Source organism: Erythranthe guttata, chromosome 14 (assembly GCF_056151865.1).
Source record: "Erythranthe guttata isolate IM_541 chromosome 14, IM_541, whole genome shotgun sequence".
Classification (NCBI taxonomy): Eukaryota; Viridiplantae; Streptophyta; class Magnoliopsida; order Lamiales; family Phrymaceae; genus Erythranthe; species Erythranthe guttata.
This window is the reverse complement of record NC_142546.1, coordinates 3,523,548-3,543,733: the sequence shown is the minus strand read 5'-3', so window position 1 is coordinate 3,543,733 and position 20,186 is coordinate 3,523,548. Positions and strand designations below refer to the sequence as shown.

General features: G+C 35.5%; 4 protein-coding genes across 4 annotated transcripts; 2 read left to right on the top strand and 2 right to left on the bottom strand.

The window, feature by feature from the left end:
• Window positions 1-683: 683 nt before the first annotated feature.
• LOC105958609 (oligoribonuclease) lies at window positions 684-4,510 on the bottom strand. Its single transcript, XM_012982609.2, has 8 exons — window positions 4,145-4,510; window positions 3,938-4,012; window positions 3,351-3,427; window positions 3,099-3,180; window positions 2,875-2,930; window positions 2,085-2,171; window positions 1,737-1,827; window positions 684-1,012 (listed from the first exon to the last, which is right to left on the bottom strand). The coding sequence occupies exons 1-8, from the start codon at window positions 4,194-4,196 to the stop codon at window positions 891-893; spliced, it is 642 nt and encodes a 213-aa protein (XP_012838063.2). The 5' UTR covers window positions 4,197-4,510; the 3' UTR covers window positions 684-890.
• A 2,739-nt stretch (window positions 4,511-7,249) lies between these two features.
• On the bottom strand, window positions 7,250-15,765 carry LOC105958618 (auxilin-related protein 2). The gene is made up of 8 exons (XM_012982617.2): window positions 14,627-15,765; window positions 10,439-12,080; window positions 10,183-10,327; window positions 9,992-10,089; window positions 9,794-9,859; window positions 8,899-8,988; window positions 8,535-8,711; window positions 7,250-7,861 (listed from the first exon to the last, which is right to left on the bottom strand). Exons 1-8 carry the CDS (start codon window positions 15,208-15,210, stop codon window positions 7,823-7,825), a joined length of 2,841 nt encoding a protein of 946 aa, XP_012838071.2. The 5' UTR covers window positions 15,211-15,765; the 3' UTR covers window positions 7,250-7,822.
• Window positions 15,766-17,622: 1,857 nt separating this feature from the next.
• Window positions 17,623-20,108, top strand: LOC105958616 (uncharacterized protein At4g08330, chloroplastic). The gene is made up of 2 exons (XM_012982615.2): window positions 17,623-17,818; window positions 18,434-20,108. The coding sequence occupies exons 1-2, from the start codon at window positions 17,790-17,792 to the stop codon at window positions 18,774-18,776; spliced, it is 372 nt and encodes a 123-aa protein (XP_012838069.2). The 5' UTR covers window positions 17,623-17,789; the 3' UTR covers window positions 18,777-20,108.
• Window positions 18,781-20,108, top strand: LOC148764943 (RNI-like superfamily protein). Its single transcript, XM_088813282.1, has one exon. The coding sequence runs from the start codon at window positions 18,781-18,783 to the stop codon at window positions 19,939-19,941; it is 1,161 nt and encodes a 386-aa protein (XP_088669408.1). The 3' UTR covers window positions 19,942-20,108.
• Window positions 20,109-20,186: the final 78 nt, after the last annotated feature.

Here is a 20,186-nt window from a genome sequence, read left to right as displayed (position 1 = left end):
AAAATTCTTCTCCAGGAGCAACGACTCCAATGTGTTTAGTCTTTGGCATTATTAGTAGTCACTCTCTCCGTTTCAAATTAACTTGTTTTGACGAATTTTTCATTTTTCAAATTATATATTATTTTAAAATTTCAATGATGCATTAATTATTATTTTCTTATTTTTTGCCCTAATTACTATTCATTAATTGAAACAACATAATTAATAGAAACAACATTAATAACATGAATATTTAGTCATTCTATATATTTTTACGTTTATTAGTTTTCATTAAGGGAGGAAGTACAATATAGTATAATATTCATTAAGGTAAATTTAATACGACCACGTCTACTTATGAAAAAAACTCTTATTATTTAGAAATTATATTAAGCGTCCTACAATTTATAAATTTCTCACATATACCCTCCAAAAAGGGTGTTAATATTAAAAAAAAATGTACAATTCTAATTATAACAATAATTTCTTAATTTCCCTTTTATCCAAATTTACCCAACCGACGCCCATCTCCGACAGCACACACCCCCACAACAAATGTTTTATTGAAAATAAAAATATAAATTCACTATCAAAATCAATTATCACAAGTTAGACAAGTGGAATTCAATTACAATATGCTTGCCCAAATCCAGACTAAGTCACACCATTCACCTTGTCCTGAAATTTGTCTTCTCTATCTAATATTCAGCAATAAGAATATACTAAAAAGAAAATTAAAAAAAATCGGTGCACGCATGGTCGTCATTTCTTGGTTTTGTAGATGCTAGACCCGGTTGAATACATCGAGTAATCTTAAACTGTTGATCTACACATAATATAACACACACCCATGTGTATGTGTGCTTAGCGGGTGGTTCTTTATATAGATCTACAATTCTTTAATCGAAGTATCATTTCTTAGACTTGAAGGATTTAAAAATGTGGTCTCTGTAGTATTTAAGTTCGGCTATACTTTCATGGATGTCGTCGACTGCTCTGTGTTTGTTTCCCTTCCGAGGAGCCCTTCTGTTATCTACCAAAATACAATTATGCATTTATATATATATTTTAAATATATATTAATCCAAAGGTAACATAAAATACTCATCAGCATCCAAAATTATATAAAATGCAGCCTCTATTATTAAAAGCAAAATAAACAACTCTTCAACACAAAACCATGTTTTATATATCAAAGCAAGGAGCATGTTGGTCAATTAATGTGAGTGAGCTAGCTAATATAGGACCTAGGGGTGGGAATCGGACAAACCGGATCGTTACTGGAACTTTCGAAAATTTCCAAATTTTTTTCTCATAAGTGAAAACTAATTCGAATTCCGTTCCAGAAAAAAATCGGAAAAATTGAATTTAGGAATGAAAAGACTTGGTCCAAAATCGGAAATTTTCGTATCCGAATTGGTGGAATTCGAAATTTCCAAATTCTTAGTCACCTATAACATAAAAGATATAATAATGTCGATATTATAAGTGTAAATTTCGGAATGTAATCGGATATTTTTTGGAAATAAAATCGGATAAAACATCTTAATCTAATACATATTCCAATTCCGTTGAAAAAAAAAATCGGAAATGGGAACTTTCAGAATTCGAAATGAAAAATCGGAATCCGGAAACTCCGTTACTATTTCCACCCTTAATAGTTTCTCGAAAATTTGTTTTTTTTTTCTCTCTTTTCTTCTATTATATATATAGGGAGTTGTTTTTTGCTTGCATGAACAAAAGAGGAGCAAATTTACCTCTTGGATACCACCGAATACATAAGGCCTTTAGACTGCTTACATCGACAATTTCGTGTGAGAAAAGAGCAGCCAAATCTGGCATGTATTTCTGCCATGAAAAAAGTCCAGTAACAACATGTTAGAATAGAAGCATTCTACGAGAACTCAGTCGTTTTCGATCCTCTGTAATCTTTATTTAATTCCTAGTTTGGTCATTCAAATGCATTCACTGTTTCTTCTCGTCAAATAAAATAGCCAGGTTGATATAAATTCAAATGTGCCCCAGTGTCCAAGCTTTACGGTAATGTGAATACGTATGCTGAAAGAATTCGTAAACCTTCACACGTTATTTGAAGCTTTTCTTACCCTCAAGAATATAAGATCTGTGTAGATCGAATTCCCAGCTATAAGAGGTGTGTATGTGCCCACATTTTTCTTCACAAATTCAACAACCTACATAAAATTCGGAGGATAAAACATAGAAATACGTTTAATAAAGCATTAATGCATATTCGAAGTTTGTTTTCAACAAAAGATTTAGGGTAACTTACGGCCAGCCCCACAAGGCAGGGTCAAATTACAAAAAATGAGTACAAACTAGAGAAGATTCTGCTGAATTTGACACGATAAGGGTGGACGTGTAAGAAGATTCATAGTTGAGGGTGGTTGTAATAACCCAAACATTATGGGTTTTTTCGTAATTTGACCTTACCTCAGGGATGGCCGTAATTTACCCAAAGATTTGACTAATCAATCTCAGAACACTTGATAATGGTTCCTCGTATATGAATTATCTAAAAGACTAAAACCTACATAAAAAAAACAAAGTAAACAAACACTAGATGGACGAACAACTCTATGAGATGGTTAGAAATGTTTTTTCGCCTACGAGGCACGAAAATGCTTCTTGGATTTTGTGTTTGTAGCAAGTAAAGAATTTGGGAGCTTGTTACAGTTCTAAAGTTTCGCCACATGATTTTTTCTTCAAACGATGATTGATGCTTAAATCCTTTTAGGACTCACATTATCCAATGCCCAAAAAAAAAAAAATTGTCGAGAAACAAAATGAGGGTACTCGTTCTTTTAAAGTAACCTAAACAAGCACAGTTTTTTTTCTCAATGCCATAGCTATAAAGTAACAAGGAAAAACCGTTACCTTATTTTCAGCTTCTTGTTCACTTGTCGTGCTTTGAAGAACCTTCTCTGTCAGACCTAAATACAAGTAGAATTTTGTCACTGGCAGGAACAGAAGTAAATTCAATAAAAATTACTTTCTGTCGTTAAATATTAGAGGCAGGGGCAAAACATTTGGTCAATCCTCGTTTCTGTAAAAAAACGTGGCAATTTTTATTTTCCGTTAAATATCGAAAAGCTACATACCGCTAGCTGCATGATGTTCTTGACACCATTCTCCCATTTTATCGAGGCACTCCTTTGTTTGATGGACAACCAAATGAGGACCCTAAAGAAAAGAATTATGACATTTAAACAAGAGAGTGAAAGAATGATATATCACAAAAGAAATCGGGATATTTTGCAATACAATTTCGAAATACCAACAATGAAAATCGAGAAAGATCAGCTGCAAATGCTATTGCATGAGAATTTCAAGAGAAAAAGAAAGGACCTTACATCAATAGATTTGGTCAACTTTCCGTCCGTAATCACACAAGCAATCTCCAAAATTCTATCAACTTCAACATTTAGACCTACATACCCATAAAATAATATTCATAGTTATAATAAATAAACCGACTTATCAAATAGGATAGATACCACGAATCCAACGTCGGATTATAACGATACAGCATATTTTAAATTGGGAAAGCCACCAAGAAAATAAAATGCAATCCATCACTAATACTTAATAATATAACTTGCAGAAAAATATTGCAACATTCAACAAAAATCTTCTATTCTTTATTTTACAAGGAACACGAGGAAAACGAATTTATAAACCCTAGCACCAAGTTTCATGACATTGTACCAGAAAGTGACATTGTAAACCCTAGTTCAATTTATCAATTTTCGAATTCCCAATTCGAAACACTAGAAGAAGAATGCCGTGCATGAAGAAAAAAAAAATCCGATTCTTTCACATAAAAAACCGAGTTTTATATATTCACTGCGACCGACAAACTACGTTAAGAAAACAATTACAGGTTACAAATCCACATAACATGGGGAACAACAATACAAGTTCAAAGCTCGAATCAAACCGGTCATTTCGAGGTCAATCCACACGAGTGGCATCTTGTATTTTGCTTCAATCGGTTCCGAAGTTTGTTCATCAGCTGCAAATGTTATTCAATACATAAAGAAGAAATCAAATGCTAAAAAGTTCACAATCGTAAAGCAGTATACTTGAGTTCTTGATAAATTTTAATTCAACCCTTTCTCACTCTACTAAGAATTCATGACCTTACCATTTTCAACGTCCAGTTCGAGCAATGAAAAGGCATTTGAGAGATGATCCATTTCTGCTTAATTCTTCAGAAAAAATCAAGAAAGAAATCCCGCCGCCGGCGATGATATAACAAATGGGTTCTTCGTTTTGGCAAATCAACAAACAGTTGGTGCGCAGTTCTGTACTGGGCAAAACATTCAAAGCCTAAACTACCAGTACTCTTTTACTCTCTCGCCGCTAAAATTTAATCACACTACAAGGACGAGGGTCTTCTTGTACATAACTCTGCACTCAAACTTTGATACTGAAACCATTGTTAATTGATTATATATGCGTGGGACTAACTTGCAATTGCATCAATTCATATACTATTTTAGTTTTATTTGTGGCTATACACGTATTAAGATTTAAGATGGGTAAATAGCACTTACACCCATGTTGTTTGGGTTTTATACATATAACCTCTTGTACTTTCAATATATATGACGCTTTGTAGTTTGAAAGCATGTTAGTTAATCTCGTGATATATCGTGATACGGTATGGTTCCTGATCCGGATTAATTTGGGTCTAGAGGAAAGGCCCAAGCCTAATTAAATGAAATCTAGATGATCAGGATCGACTTAGGCTCAGAGGGAGGGCCCAAGTCAAGTTGAAGGAAGCCCAATAGCGCAAAACCATAATAGACCGCAAAGGGTAATTAATGAAGTATAAAACCTACGAGATATACTGACGAGGTAATTCCACGTCTGACGAAGTAAGCGTTACGTCGGCATCTCGAAAGTCGTGCAGGGCACAATTCTGGGAAGTAAATGATGGGTGGCAGGCTTGAACTGACTGAGGAACAGGAAAAATGACCAATAAGAATTCGCCACATGGCAGAATAGACAGGATGACGGCTTTTGTACCTAGGAAATGTAAACGAGCCCAAAAGGGCCCATGTTGTAGTAGTATATATACTAGTTCATGTGTAGAGAAAATGGACTGGTTTTTGAGAAGGAATTCAATAAACTGGACCCTCCATATACATTATCTTACGCACATTATTTAATAGTCTTTCTTACTCACATTATTTAGTTGTCTTTCAAACATACAAGGTATGAATATTCAAACCTATGACAAGATCTAATAATCTATCGAATAAAACAAAAAGGGAAAACCTATATTATTGCATGTGGCTAATTTAAGCTCATCAGTTCCAATCAAAACGATACATATCGAGTTATGTATCGCCTATTGATAAATACCGTTAAATATCGCGAGATATCGTATCTTATCACTGTATCACGATACGATACGATACGATATTTACGATATTATTCGACAATTAAAAAAAATGAAAAAAAAAACGAAGAAAAAAAAAGAAGAAATGCAGTCAATTGCTCTGAAGAACGGTTTATAACAAATTTCTTCAATATTCCAACACTAATTCACACTTTTCTCTTCAATTTCTTCACCAATCCTCGCAATATTACAACTCTAATTTAATTTCTATAGATTCTTGCGACTCAAGACCAATTCGAGGCGTTTTTTTACTGAATTTTGCGACTGATGATGATGAATGCAATCGTTTAAAATTGGTAGCTGAGGACGATTAAAGTGACATATATCTTCAAAATATGAGATATCGAATATTTTAGAAATTAGGTATTCAGATTTTAACCTAGGGACAATTTGGCTAAGCTTATTTTAAACAGTTGATAAGCTCTTACATCTGTTAAGTTGTTTTAAGAGCTGATAAGTTGTTACGTCTTACTTTTAAAATTATTTTTTTCAAGTGTTTGGATAGTGATCTTACAAGCTATTTTACTCATTATAAGATCTTAAATAAATAGGGAGGGTAAAGGTACTTAAAAAAAATCTTATTTGCTCTCCAGGAGCCTATAATATTTTGATTTTTTAAGATCGTTTAAAAAAAATTACTTAACACACTGGCATAGCTCTTAAACATCTTATAACCTCGTTTTAACATCTTATAAGCCTAGCCAAACACCCTCTTAGATGATGTTATTTGATGAACATATATGATTTTTGTCATATTTTATAATATGATGTTGAAACTTGAATTTATACCTATTTTGAAAAAAAGTAGTTATATTAAATTTTACATATTTATAATATTTTTATAATGTAGATATATATTTTTTACTATTTTAATAGTTGGTTAAATATCTTACGATAACGATACGATACGAGATGTGGAGCAAAACGATACGAGATATTTTTATGATCCATTAACCATAGTTTGAAATTGAAAGTAAATGGAGTTACGTGCTTATATTAAAATACAAGGGATTTATGCACACAAAGCTTAAACCAAAGGGAATTAAGTGATAATTATCCTATTAAGAAACTCAAAAAATAATAAATATCATAGATTACGGTAAAACAGTATAATAACTACTAAAATAGTCTTTTCATTAATTATTTTACTAACTAATTAAGAGTGATAAGACCTGAAAAAAAAAAGTAATTAAGAGTAATAAGGGGTAAAATTGGAAAAAAAATGCAACTTATGTTCTCTTGAAATTCTTAAGTGATAAATAATTTGGAACAAAAAAATTCTTCAAATAGACAAATAATATGGGACATATGGAGTAGTAATTAGTATCTCTCTAAAAAAAATAGTAATAATAATGAAATAATTCAGATTGATTAACCGAAAATACATATATTAATGAATTAGATTTTATTTGATTTTTAGACATTACTTGAAGCAAGTCGTGCAAAGATTGATTTGAATTTATACTAAGGTATTTGGGGTACATTTATTTTTGGTAAAAAAAAGTTACGGTTCTTGAGATGCTACACCGGATCATATGCAACAGGAGATTTTTAACCATTAATGTAGTTAAATAACCACTCTCTAAGTACGCATACACATGAGTTTGTGTGATTATGTGCAGATCAGCCGTTAATAATCACCATGTATATTTCACCGGGTATACCACAAATTACTCAACGCGGACATTTCTTTTCTAAATGCATTTGAACCAATTTTAGTCCTTTCTAAAGAGAAAAAACTAGCTTTAATATTTCTACTAGGCGGGCAGTCGCTTTCTATTCCCACCATTACCTCAACGGAAACAAATAGAAATTACAAAAATGAAACAGAAAGGAAGCACGTCGAGAATAACACTTATATATAGAAACATAGATAGTATACATCCGAATTCGAATCGAACAAAGAGATATAGATGTATATATATGTGCTTTCAAATAAATCTCAACTCACCTCTATTAATACAAGTTTCCATATGTGTGGACTCACATAATCAAATGAACAGAGAACCGAACCCCAAAAAACAAAAAATATAATACGAAGAAGACAACACAACAAGGAAATCACCTCATTTGGGTCACATATCAAGGGAGATTAAACTGTTATACAGCAGCACAATATATATATTAAAACAATGCTATTCTATACCAAGCAATCAATCATATAATTATTGCTCCAACCTTGTATCTGTGGCGTCGACATCAATATACATTTGGGCGCGACGAACATGTACAAAAACCATTCAACCATCTCCTTTTCACAATCGGCACTTTGCAACTCGTAAAAAGATAAAATATATGCACCAAAAGCATTTGTGCCTCCATGCACGTATTTCTTGTGAGACCAATCAAGAGTATTAAGCTGATCGAGTGGTGTAGTTCAAAGGTCACAGATATATAAAGAATTTGTGCCAGCGTTTAGAAGAGCTCCTCGGAGTTAAATTTATTCCACGCTTCCTATTAGAAATATCAGGCTTACAATTAACGGAGCTCCCTTGCGTACAGAGGAAAACAATTTAATTCTGAAAATTATATCTACAACAATAGGATCATATGCTTATTTCATTCAAGGATAACAATATTCTAACATAAATGAAAACCCACATTTTTGTCATCGTGTTTCGTGCTCAAGACTAAACCGAAAGGGCAAATATGCATTTTGAATGATAAAACAAAATATTTTGAAAGGGATGTTATAAATTTCGTTTCAGTTTTAAATATGCCGTTTCGTCTTCGAGTGTGAATTTGACCATTTCGGGTCTGAATTTGGAAAACTCAAATCACGGAAATTTGTATTTTTCTTGAATTAGCTTTCCAATCCACAACTTGAATCACCATTATTCGATGTCGAATGAGAAAGATATGCATGAATCAATGAGCACTACTCACAATTTTGATGTTTTAAGTTGTCTAAAATTCAAAGTATAACTCATTCATGCATAACTTTGTCACCCGACATCCAATCTAGCTGATTCAAGTTGGGTTAGAAAGAAATCTCAAAGGACTAAGGTTTTCGTGTTTTGAATTTTGCCAAAATCAGACTATAAAAGGTTCAAATCAAGTTCGAAGTCAACATGGTATTAGTCAAATTTGAAACGACTGTTTAATATTTCAGTACTTCAAAGTATACCTTAAGCAGGTCAAAAACCTTTTCAGCAATGTACTTCTGTTGGAGAGTGGCACCCTTTTGCTGAACCTTGTCAGGATGAATGCAAAGAGTAGCTTTTCTGTAAACTTTTTTGACAGAGGCACCGGTGATTAAATCCGTCAAAGAAACAGGCGTCCACCCACATTCAGGCCAAAGAACCTGTCGATAGAAGACCAGTTGGCATCTTTACAACAAACATAAACATAGAAAGCATAATGCAGTTTCTAAGACATAAAAACTGATGTTGAAAATGATCGAAACACACAATAGAGTGCCAAAGTTTTGAAGATGTTCCCCTATCTAAAATTTTACAGTTCATATGTAAGACAGGAAATATAAAACGCACATATTGCATAGTTGACAGCAGAGCACGCAGATTTCCTTCTTTGCCAGCAGCCCACCGCTTGATTTCAAAATCTAATGTCTCGCCAATCCTCTGAAACCAGACAAGATCAAGTTTAGACAGATGAAAATACCATTGGACTCAAACTAGCTGAAACTTCTAAAGCTCTTAAACAGAGTTTATAGACCATTATTCCAAGTAAAGAATCAAACATCAACTTTTAAGATTGTGAGTGACAATTTATGAATTTCAACGGTACAATAAAATCAATGGTTCAGAAAAAAACAACTATCAAACTCGAATACCCAAGTCCATGCGAATATTCAAACAAGCTTTCCTGCCAAATGAATGACATCAGTGGTTGGCATATACTTTTCATTTGATTTTAGTCATCAGACTGCCAAAAGAGCCTCAACTTTAATTGGCAATGCCATAAATTGTGTTATAAACAAACTAGGAGCTTAAGGGATTTTATAAAAGAAATATTAACTGTTTTTTATGAATTGAATGATTCACTAAAGATATAAATAAATGCCAAAAGGTATTCACTTATTGAAGATAGAAATATTAATTTAAATGCTAAAACATCTACTCCCCATGCATCTGTACAGCTAAAATGCAATTTAGAAAACAAAATTGATGACAATGAAAGACTAATTGTTGTATACTACAAACATATTCAGCATCTAGAGAAGAAAACCCCATGCAACAGCATGTCTCTTAACCACTGTGACATGTGAAAGTGGCACATGTTTTCTTGATGGTCGAATTCAGAAACTAAGCAAAAGGTTGTCAATTAGGCCACAAGCATCCCTTTGGATGCAGTATAAGTAACCAAGAAATGATATCACTAGACAAAGTCGTCGCAAAAGTATATATTTCTTATAAAGGAACTCACATTTCTTTCTTCTTGATCCCTCTGAGCTTGCAGGTCGCGCTGATTCTTTTCAGCTAATGCTTTGGCCTGAGATAATAAGACCAACACTTAATACTGAAACAAATACAACATATAGAAGAAGAAAGATCATGCTATCAATATCATAAACAGTAAAGAAACTCAATAAACTATTGTTTGAAAAAGGATGGAAACACATACCGCCCGTTCTTGAGTGCGTTGTTGGCGGTCCAGCCTGGCTCTTCTTCTTTCATCGGTTTCCCCTTCAATCTCCTGGAATTCTACAGCTGATGGAGCCCCTTCAGAGCAAGATAATTTCAAGAGCAGAACAGTCAGCAGTAGACAGATGCAAAATAACATTTCGATGTTAAATGATAGAAAAGGCGATATACCTCCAAAAATAGAAGATAGATCATCTACAAAATTTGGAGTGGGAGAAGCTTTCTTTATGTTAGATGAGGCTCCACTAGATGTTGGTGGCCTCTTTGTAGCTTCAGATGCACCCTTGTTCTGGAATTGTTGATCGGAGAAAGGATCCTAAAATAGAAACCGAATAACAGAACAAAGTATTAAAGTGAATGAAAAATCCCGTGAATAGAATTGAACTCATGGTATATGTATCTCCTTTTTCCATTGCTATGTACTCACAGTTGTGCTTGTACGTGGTCTTGGTACAGTACTTTCTCGGCCCATGTTGAAAAATGATTCCAGATCATTATCGTTCTTTTGCTGATTCATTTTTGCATTTGCCGCCCTTTCTCGAGCTTCTGCGGCAGCTCTCTCCCTTGCTTCAGCTGCAGCCCTTTCAACAGCAGCTCGTTCAGCTCGACGCCTTGCTTCTGCTTCAGCCCTTGCCACAGCAGCTTTTTCCCGGAGTTCTTTCTCCCTTGCTTCAGCAGCAGTCCTTTCCCTAGCCTCTGCGGCAGCCTTCTCTGCTCTCTCTTTAGCATCTGCAGCAGCCCTTTCACGGGCTTCAGCTTGTGCTCTCTGAACAGCTGCTCTTTCGGCCCGTTCTCGAGCTTCAGTGTTTGCCTTCTCAACAGCAGCCCTTTCAGCTTTTAAGCGAGCCTCGTTGGCTGCTCTATCACGGGCCTCAGCTGCTGCTCTTTCACGGGCTTCCCTTGTAGCCCTTTCTACAGCCTGTCTACCCTTGTCCCTTTCGATCTCCCTTAATCTTTCCCTCTCAAGTCTCCTCTGCTCTTTTTCTTCCTCTTCCTTCTGTTTCCTTTCACGTTCTAATCTATCCTGGGTTTCCCTTAATTCTTTCTCCTGCTCGTATTGTTCATCTTTTTCCAGTGGACCAGATTCCTTGACTCTATCTCCCTTGGCATTTTCTCTTTCGCGTACTTCCTTCGCGTGTCTGAATTTAGCCTCAGCTTTATCCATAGCATCCTTCATAGCAGCAGCAGATGCAGCAGCTGCAGAGAAAACATTGGTATCTATACCAGAATGAACATTGCCACTTTCATCAAAAGTGTTTGTTGACCTACCACTGGCAAAATCCTCAAGCTCATCAATTTGTGAAGCTGGAGGGCCCTTAGCTGCAGGGCTGGATGGCTTAGGACTTTGATGATGTTGACTATAATGTGTAGGCGAAGAAAATTCATCACCCTTCTTTCTTGAATTTGAAGAAAAGGAACCTATTCCCGACTTTGAAGCTTTACGAGGTACGGGCGGGGGAGGTCGTGATGGAGGTGGAGCAGTTGAAGGTTGAGTGAAAAGAGGAATCTCTGATACAGTGAGCCATACTTCATCAGATTGATGTACCCATCCTTCTGATGTTTGAGACATGTCTACATGCATGTCTGCGTCATAGTACTGAGGAGAAGCAGTAGTTTGACTAAAAGATTTCTGATGACCCGTTGAGACATTGGGCACATCAAATAACGGACGTTCCTGAAAATTGTCTACAGGAACTTTCTTCACTGTATTGCTCTCTGAATATCTTAAAGAAGTGTTCCCCAAAGGTTCTCTGGTAGTAGCAGATTGAGGCATTGCTGATCTAGAAGGACTCCCATCTTTCCCTCTATTATCCCTCCCAGGGGAAAATGAATGCGAAGAATTTCCGACACTATTGACGGGATATAAGTCATCAAATGCTTCACCACTACCAGATGAAACTTCAGCCCGCACAGTCCTAGGTTTACTAATCTTATCAATCTTTTCCAGAGGATCTGTGGAGACCCTGGATGATGAGCGCGGGTTTGAATTCAGAACTACAAAAGGATCGTCGAGGCCTTGCTTTGACCCAGCAGTTGGTACAGATCCCCACCTTGACTCTTGTATGGGCCTGTGCCAACAAGGGAAACAATGATACTTATTAATGTAACTCCAGTTTCAAATAGATTCAAACAAACAAATATTTTTGAATTGTAAGCCTTCAGTCACAGGGTCCACAGAAAACAAAAAAATCGCCAATATTTTCCAAGTTTAAAATAGCGTAGCAGATTGTTAATTTGATTTATCAATTATAATCGGAGAGCAAATTATCTACAGCCAAACAACTATCGAATGGTCGAAGCAGGGGGTCCTCTGGTTTGGACTATGAGACTCGTTCATATCTGATAAAAGATCTAATATTCTTTAAACTTTGCTACTAACAATTATTCAAGCTTTCATCTATTAACCAGTAATTATATCTGAAATCTCAGTTCCATATAATAAATAGGAGTGGCACCTCTTCGCTTCTTGTAGTTGGAGGCCCTGGGTTCAATCTCAGTTGTGTGCGTGCTTGTGTTGTAAGGCCATTAAATAAGGCCATATAAATATATATATATATATATATATATATATAGGAGTTCCCTCTGTTCGATTATCATTTGATCTCGCGGTTTTCAAGCTCTCCCTTAAAACTAATTTATTGATTATAAAAGCCTTCCTTTGTAATAGTAAACTACTGGAACCTAGAAATACTCAGCTATGCCTAACACATGAGTGTTCTCTTTCAGGAATGGAACACCGCCATAGCAAAATTTTACCTTGAATGTGTCGCCTTTTGTTTTATTTACTACTTACAACGACCTCTAATTGCGTAAACCTCTCATCACCAAGGCACCAACTCAATTCCCATTTATATGCCATCTATTTATTAACCTATTAAAGCCACCACATCCATATTAACCTGCTCTAATTAAATCCCGAAAGTTCAACAATTAAGATAGTACCTCGAACTCAGACAGTTGATTAGTGATAGTTTCGTTAAATCAAGGAATGGTGAGTAGTATGATAAACAAAATTTGTGAGTTTCTAATCGGCAGTGCCAAAGCAAGTTAAAGGGATAACTTTCACATATATATAAACAGTTTGATATAAAAAAAAAATAATAAAAAAAAAATCCCAGGCAGACAGCCCTTATAGCAGCTAAGAAAGTTTCCTTGGATGCTTAAGACTACCTTCCATCCCAGAGTAATACTTAAGTTCTATGATAGTGCAGAATTTTTCCAAACAAGGAAAGCTGTAGCCAACGAAGATAAACAGATAAACTTTGTCTTTGTTCAGTTTTCCCTTTGTAACGTGTGAGCATCATCCATCTTAACCTCTAAAGATTGTGAAAGCAAACTAGATATAAGTGCACAACTAGTATAAAATGAAAATGTTTTCCCTGTTATTTCTAAATTCTCTTAACAGGCATCAGATATTAACCACATTCACATGTTTCTATTAAAATGTATCAGAACTCTTCCGTCCCATTCCATACTATCCCGGTATGATTGAGAAACATGTAAATGATATCTAATTAAAACTAATTAAATTTTTCCAATCAATTTTTGTGGTTACTACAACATGTATTTCAAAACTTGGTAAGTATTTGAGTTTGCAAGAGTCAACAAAATTTATGATATCATATACAAAATTAAGGCCAAAGTTTTCTAAGATTAAAAGGTAATCATTTAAGAAGGTGGGTAGACAAAACACAAAAGAGATGGAAAATATTTTGCTTATGGTAGCTCTGATATAGGCCATATTTGCTCTCAAACAACAATTCTATAATTATGTTATCTGCATTATACCAGCCACTGCGACCTGTCAAATACTGTATCACATATTCTCTTTACCGAATTCACCAGCATGGGGACTAAAAAACTTTGGCCTATTAAATATGCATTGACCTATACTGATTTTACCAAAATTGTGCTTGTATAAATGCTTGGAGTCTAACTAATGGCTGGTTACCATTTTAACAACATACTGTTCTAGAATTTTGCTGCCATTTTTTTTATGGATTTCAAGTATTAAGTGGATGGATCTTGATCAGAAAATCAAAACTTCAAGAAAATAGATAATAGAAGATTATGTTACGCATCAACTCTCCATGAAATAATAAAATTGGAAAGTAGCACGAAAAGAACTATTTAAAATTCTTAACCCCATAATCTTTCTCCGTTAAGAAGCAAAAACTGTCATATGTGGTAATCTTTGGACTACCGTATCAAAGCATTTAACTGGATAAGAACGAAGCATCTGAAATCCTATTACGAACATCAAGCAGTGTCAATCCGCACACCGAATCTCCAAGCCATCAATCAAAGATTCAAAACATAAAACGCTAAAAATTCTCAACTATAATTTTCATCGCTATAAAATATCAACAACTGAGCCTAGCATAACAATGGATAAAACTTAAAAAGGCACCACTAGTTTTACATTCCGGCAGATACTAGATTTCCCTACCTAATATACAGCGCCCCTACAATGCAATTATTATCAGAATCAATCCATATAATTGGAATCAACAACTTCCCAAGCAAGCACAAACTACAAAAGCAAGTATAAGGATGAAACAGCAAGAGAAAACTAGTCAATCCAAATATTCAGTACAAATAAAGAAATAAATACCTGTTGCTAGTAGCAGAATTGACACTCCCAAACCCAGCTAACAAATCATCAAACCCCTTCGTACTCGAGCTGCTTTTAGCACTATGATTCGAGCTGTTCTCCCCTGCCTTATCATTCATCCTCAAATTCCCCAAAAAGTCATCAACATCACTGCTCCGATTCTTAGTTCTACCAATCTGCGGTGACGAAATCGAAGCAAACACATCATTATCGAACCGGACAGTCGAGGCAGGGGATTTGTTCTTCACCCCGGGTAACCCACCAAATATATCCTCATCGTCGTACAAAGGCTTATCGTACACGGGCAACGGAGACGAACTGTTATTCCCGCTACTACTGCTCTTCGTTTCAATGGTGGACGAGTTCTTGAAAATAGAATCGTAGTCGAAATCGCTCGCCGGCGAGTGTTTGACATTGCCACCGGAGTTTGAGCTCGGCGCGTACTTGGTCTGACCGCCGAAGACGTCGCTGAACAACGGATCGTCCATGGATCGACGATCCGCCGCCGGGCCGGACCTCATCGGGTTGGATTTTCCGCGGGTCCCGAGCCCGATGTCTCGGCCTAGCATATCCAGATCGTCCATCGGGGAAAATCAATCGAACGGTTCGAATTTTGCAGCGGCGGATCTAATCGGGAAATTGCACCGGCGAGTAGGTGTAACTGGCCGGATCGGGAAATTGAACGGAATCGGAGGTGCAAAAAGGGTCAAACCAGATACCTGCTGATAGGATCTGATTATTCGAACCTATACGTACAGAAATCGGTGTATGTATGTATGTGTGTATGTATAGGTGAAATGTGCAAGCAAATAGTGTTGGTTACATGGAAAAATTTAGAAAGAGATGAAACCAAATTTTGATTAGGGTTTCTAATTCGGATTTGCTCTATCTGAAAGATGGAATGTGTCTGTACCCCTGTTCTTCGTTGCCCTGTACTTTTTCTCCATTGCCATTTTTTTTTTTCTTTTTTTTTCTTCGGGTTGATTGGCCTATTGCTTATTTGTTTCGTTTTATTGCAAAAATAGGTTTCATTTTTTCGAAAATTAGGATTCTTTCCACAATACTTTATACATGTTTATGTACTAGTACATAGTACATACTTCTATATTTCGTGTCGAGTGAAATAAAATTTATATTTCGAGATAAAATGTTTTTGAATTGATGTAACACAGTCATGGTTCATCGAAAACGTGCGATGCATTGTTGCGGAATTTGTCGTTTCAGTTCTATTGCAATATCGTGGCTTTATCGCGTCTGTAACGAACAAATTTTAATTGAAATGTCAAAAAAAATTGAATTTATTTTTAATATGTTTTTATATCAACATTACATTACAATAATATGCAAAATGTTATTACAATTTCAAAAATAAAATATTACAACGATGGGAGTGCATAATGTCTTGTTTTTTTTTTCTCTCTATACTGATAACTGAATGCTATTATTGAAGCCAAAGATGAGAGTGCATGCTATTATTGAAGACAAATAAGGGAAACCTCCGTTATAACTTTTTTCACCACGCACTATTATAGCTTGAATTTACCTTTTAGATATTAAAATTTAAAACAACAACATTTTTCAAAGTGTTCATTTCATCACGACGTCGTCTTTTCTAATTCCATTCATCATCGAACCTCAACCGGTCTTTTTTAAGACTTTTTGTCTTCCATTCCGACCGTTCCATCTTGTTTCCGACTGCGACATGATTGTTATGTGGTTTCGTCTCGCCTATCCCCACCGTTTTACAGCCATTTTTTTTCTCACTATGTTGTACCTCTTACAGGACATTCAAACCATTACTTTGAAAGGATGTTAGAATTAATATTTTCTACTAGTAAATATGGAAAATGTAAGAGTGAATTTTTAAAAATCGTTCTTTCAATTTAGATATTTTTTAATATTTTCAAACATCTTTTTAAACTGTGTTTAAATGGCACGGTACATTTATTTTAACAAAATAATAATTAAAATAAAAAAAAATCGCAACGAAGAAAAAAAATGTCAAAAAGCATAGATTTTTTTTACAACATTCGGTTTTCTTTCCCAAAATTTTATTTATTATTTTATTTTATAATAATCATTATTTGCTATACTTCAAATTTACAAAAATAAATGAAAATTGCATTTTAATTATTTTTTATATATTTTCAATAAAGTTTTCAGTAATTCAATAATTACATAACCAAATAGATTTGGTAAATGGTATGAAACTTTGACGTACCTAAATTTCGATAATTTCAATACAATTCTATACGAATTTACTAATAAACATCCAATTACCCCAATTAAAAAAGTGGAAAGCACGAATCGAGTCAACCAACATCATAACATTTTCTTTATTAATCAATAAACAATACGTGTGTTAGAAGAAATATAGTTTGATCATTTCAACAAAAAAAAGAGCAAATTTTGTTATTTTTAATATAGGGTAAATTACGGTCACCACCCTCAGGTATAGTCAAATTACGAAAATTATGAGTCATTACAACCACCCCCAATTATGAGTCTTCTTACACGTCCACCCTTATGGTTTTGTCAAATTCAACATAATCTTCTAGATTCAGTGGAATGTTCTCTAGTTCGTACTCGTTTTGTGCAAAAATATGCACCACAATCTGATATTTACAAACCCATAGACACATCGTACGATCATCTTGCTTCAAAGTATGGAGTTCAGATAGGGTAAAATAGGTACAAACTGGAGAATATTCCACATAACGTAGAAGATTCCACTAAATTTGACACCGCTAGGGTGGACGTGTAAGACGATTCATAGTTGAAGGGTAATTGTAATTACCCAAACATGAGGGGGTTTTCCGTAATTTGACCTTACCTCAGGGGGGTCACTGTAATTTACCCTATATATATATTTTTTTTTTCTCCCATATCTTTTTGACTCTTTCAACAATACCCCCAAAAGAAGCCAAAGGCCAAAATAGCGACTTTAGAAAATCCCAAAAACAAAAACATAAAAGCGTTAGAAAGAAAAAGAAAGCGTCAAGATCACTTTTTTCCCCTTTTCAACTACTGCAGAGTGCGGAATTCAACTACTGCTCGTCGTCTTTTTAATATGTTCATACAATTAATTGGTTAAGAAAAAACTTCAGCACATTATTCTTCAATGGGATCGCACGAAACTTACATTTGATCCTCTGATTAAGCAATGTCCCAACCTGCCGATGTATCCTACAGGTTAAATTTATATTCTTGTAATTGCAATTCTTTTAAATTAATTTGTATGGTTATTTTGATTCAGTTATTGATTCTTTAAACCTTTTTCCGTTGATGGGAATTTAGGGTTTTGCGACGTTCAATTTTGTGTTTTATGCTGTGAAATCATCTGTAGTGGCTCAATTCATGTGGGTTTTGACTTTTGATTCATGGGTTGTGAGTATAACTGTAGAATTGCTTTAATTTAATTTAATTTAATTTTTTTTTTGTTTAATGTATCTGTGCTTCTGATATAAGTAACGTTGAAATTTGATTTTAGTATAATTTAAGATAATGAGGCTGTGTTCGAATTTTTTTTCGTTTGATCGATCGGTTGACTTTTAGACGAAAGTTTCTTCTTTGATTGTGTTATTATACTGCTTATGTATTTTCTTTTTTGAGGCACCGATTGCGGTACTTGTTTTCGCTTTATTTTCTCGTATCGACAGACCCTTATGATAAATCTATTCGATCAAAAGTACAAGATTTTCTCGTATGTCCCTGTGTCGTTCCTCTCTCTTAAAAATTGAATTACCTTTCCGTTTCTTTCTTATTGCATCTTATTATTGTAGCGTTTTTGCTTGCCGATCTTTGCAGCTGTGGTTCGTGCGGATACGCTCTAAATTTGACGTCTTCGAATCGTGCAACTTCAAGCATCCGATCCAAGTACGGCAAATCCATCAACAAGGGCTCTATCTCTTTTCTCTCTATCGACCCGAGCCGATTCACTCAAGTTGACGAAGTCAACTGCCTCCCTATAACTTGGGGTCGATATCGTTCGAAATCCAAACTCCTCTGCCGCAGCTGTGGTGTTCTCATTGGTTACGGTTATGGAGACTCGACCGCTCTCTGTGGTCTCGAATCGCCAACCTCATCCGCCTCATCTTACAAGAAAATCATCGTGAAAATTCGAGCTCTCCAACCTTCCGGAAGCATCTAACATAATGGATGACCCACCTACGTCTATACTCCAACTTCCAGATGATTGCTTACACATAATTTTTCAAAGGCTCGACTCTAGTTCAGACCGTGGCTCGTTCGGATTGGCTTGCCATCGGTGGCTTCGTATTCAAAACTTGAGCCGTAGATCATTACAGTTCCAATGCCCGTCCGCTCAACTGAGCCCTGCCTCACTATCTCAGCCTTCAATGGACATCGATTCATTCCATCTGCACAGATTGCTCAACCGTTTTTCACAGCTGCAGTCATTGTCTCTAGCTGGATGCACCGAGCTTTTAGATTCCGGTTTATCCGCACTGCTCGACAATGGATCGAAGCTGCGAATCTTGCATCTGGATTGTTGTTATGGTATTACTGATCACGGGCTTTCTTTCGTTGCTAGTGGTTGTCCTTATCTGGCCATAATTAGTCTCTACCGATGTAATATTACCGATGTCGGGTTAGAAACCTTATCTAAGTCTTGCCTAGCCCTAAAAGATGTTAATCTCTCGCATTGCTCGCTTATATCCGATCATGGTGTGGGGGCTATTTCCAAAAACTGTCGTCAGCTTCGAGCAGTCGACATATCTCACTGCAGAAGTGTAAATGGCACTGGCTTTAAAGGGTGTTCGCAGACACTATCGTATCTAGAAGCCGCTTCTTGTGATTTCGAGCCAGAAGGAATGATGGCCATTTTTAGTGGAGGTGGACTCGAGTACTTGAACATCTCTAGCATTAATTGGTGGATCAACGGACACGGTTTGTCATTAATTAGTGCTCGATTTATTTCGAAACTGAGAGTACTCAATTTTCGGCTGTACAGAACTATTGGCGATGATGCGATTCTGACGATTTCGAATGGGTGCCCTTTGCTGCAAGAATGGAGCTTAGCTTTGTGCCATGGGATCGGTATTGCAGGGTGGGAGTCGATCGGTTCGAACTGTTTTAACTTGGAAAGACTTAATGTGAACGGGTGCAGGTATCTCTGTGATGAGGGCTTGCGCGCTTTCAGAGACGGCTGCAAACGGCTCAGGTATCTGTATTTGGGTCGGTGTAGACGAATAAGCTCGACGGCTATCGAGATGTTTAAATGTTTGAGGAGTGATGTCGAAATCGGAGACGAAGAAGCGATGTGTATTGCACCTGATTGGGCCTTCCGGTTATAGCAGGTAGGGAATAAACTTTAGTTGAAGTAAATGTTAACTATTGAGTGTCAATTTATTTTAGTGACTGTAACTATATAAAAGATGTATATTTATGATTATAAATTATGTGAAACAGTATATTTCTGTACTCCATAGAATAAAGAACATATAATATGACCAAATTCACAATATATATATATATATATATATATATATATATATATATATATATATATATATATATATATATATATAAACTGACAGAA

What these genes read in the sequence shown, in the direction of transcription:
- LOC105958609 (XM_012982609.2), bottom strand. Translation starts at nt 4,196, where the DNA reads ATGGATCATCTCTCAAATGCCTTTTCATTGCTCGAACTGGACGTTGAA. An exon ending in GATTGACCTCGAAATGACCG is followed by an intron (nt 3,428 to 3,937) that starts GTTTGATTCGAG and finishes ATGGGTATGTAG; the next exon opens with GTCTAAATGTTGAAGTTGAT. An exon ending in AACAAGAAGCTGAAAATAAG is followed by an intron (nt 2,172 to 2,874) that starts GTAACGGTTTTT and finishes AATTTTATGTAG; the next exon opens with GTTGTTGAATTTGTGAAGAA.
- LOC105958618 (XM_012982617.2), bottom strand. Translation starts at nt 15,210, where the DNA reads ATGGACGATCTGGATATGCTAGGCCGAGACATCGGGCTCGGGACCCGC. An exon ending in GACCACGTACAAGCACAACT is followed by an intron (nt 10,328 to 10,438) that starts GTGAGTACATAG and finishes TTTCTATTTTAG; the next exon opens with GATCCTTTCTCCGATCAACA. An exon ending in TGCTGTCAACTATGCAATAT is followed by an intron (nt 8,712 to 8,898) that starts GTGCGTTTTATA and finishes TTCTATCGACAG; the next exon opens with GTTCTTTGGCCTGAATGTGG.
- LOC105958616 (XM_012982615.2), top strand. Translation starts at nt 17,790, where the DNA reads ATGTCCCAACCTGCCGATGTATCCTACAG. An exon ending in CCTGCCGATGTATCCTACAG is followed by an intron (nt 17,819 to 18,433) that starts GTTAAATTTATA and finishes CGATCTTTGCAG; the next exon opens with CTGTGGTTCGTGCGGATACG.
- LOC148764943 (XM_088813282.1), top strand. Translation starts at nt 18,781, where the DNA reads ATGGATGACCCACCTACGTCTATACTCCAACTTCCAGATGATTGCTTA.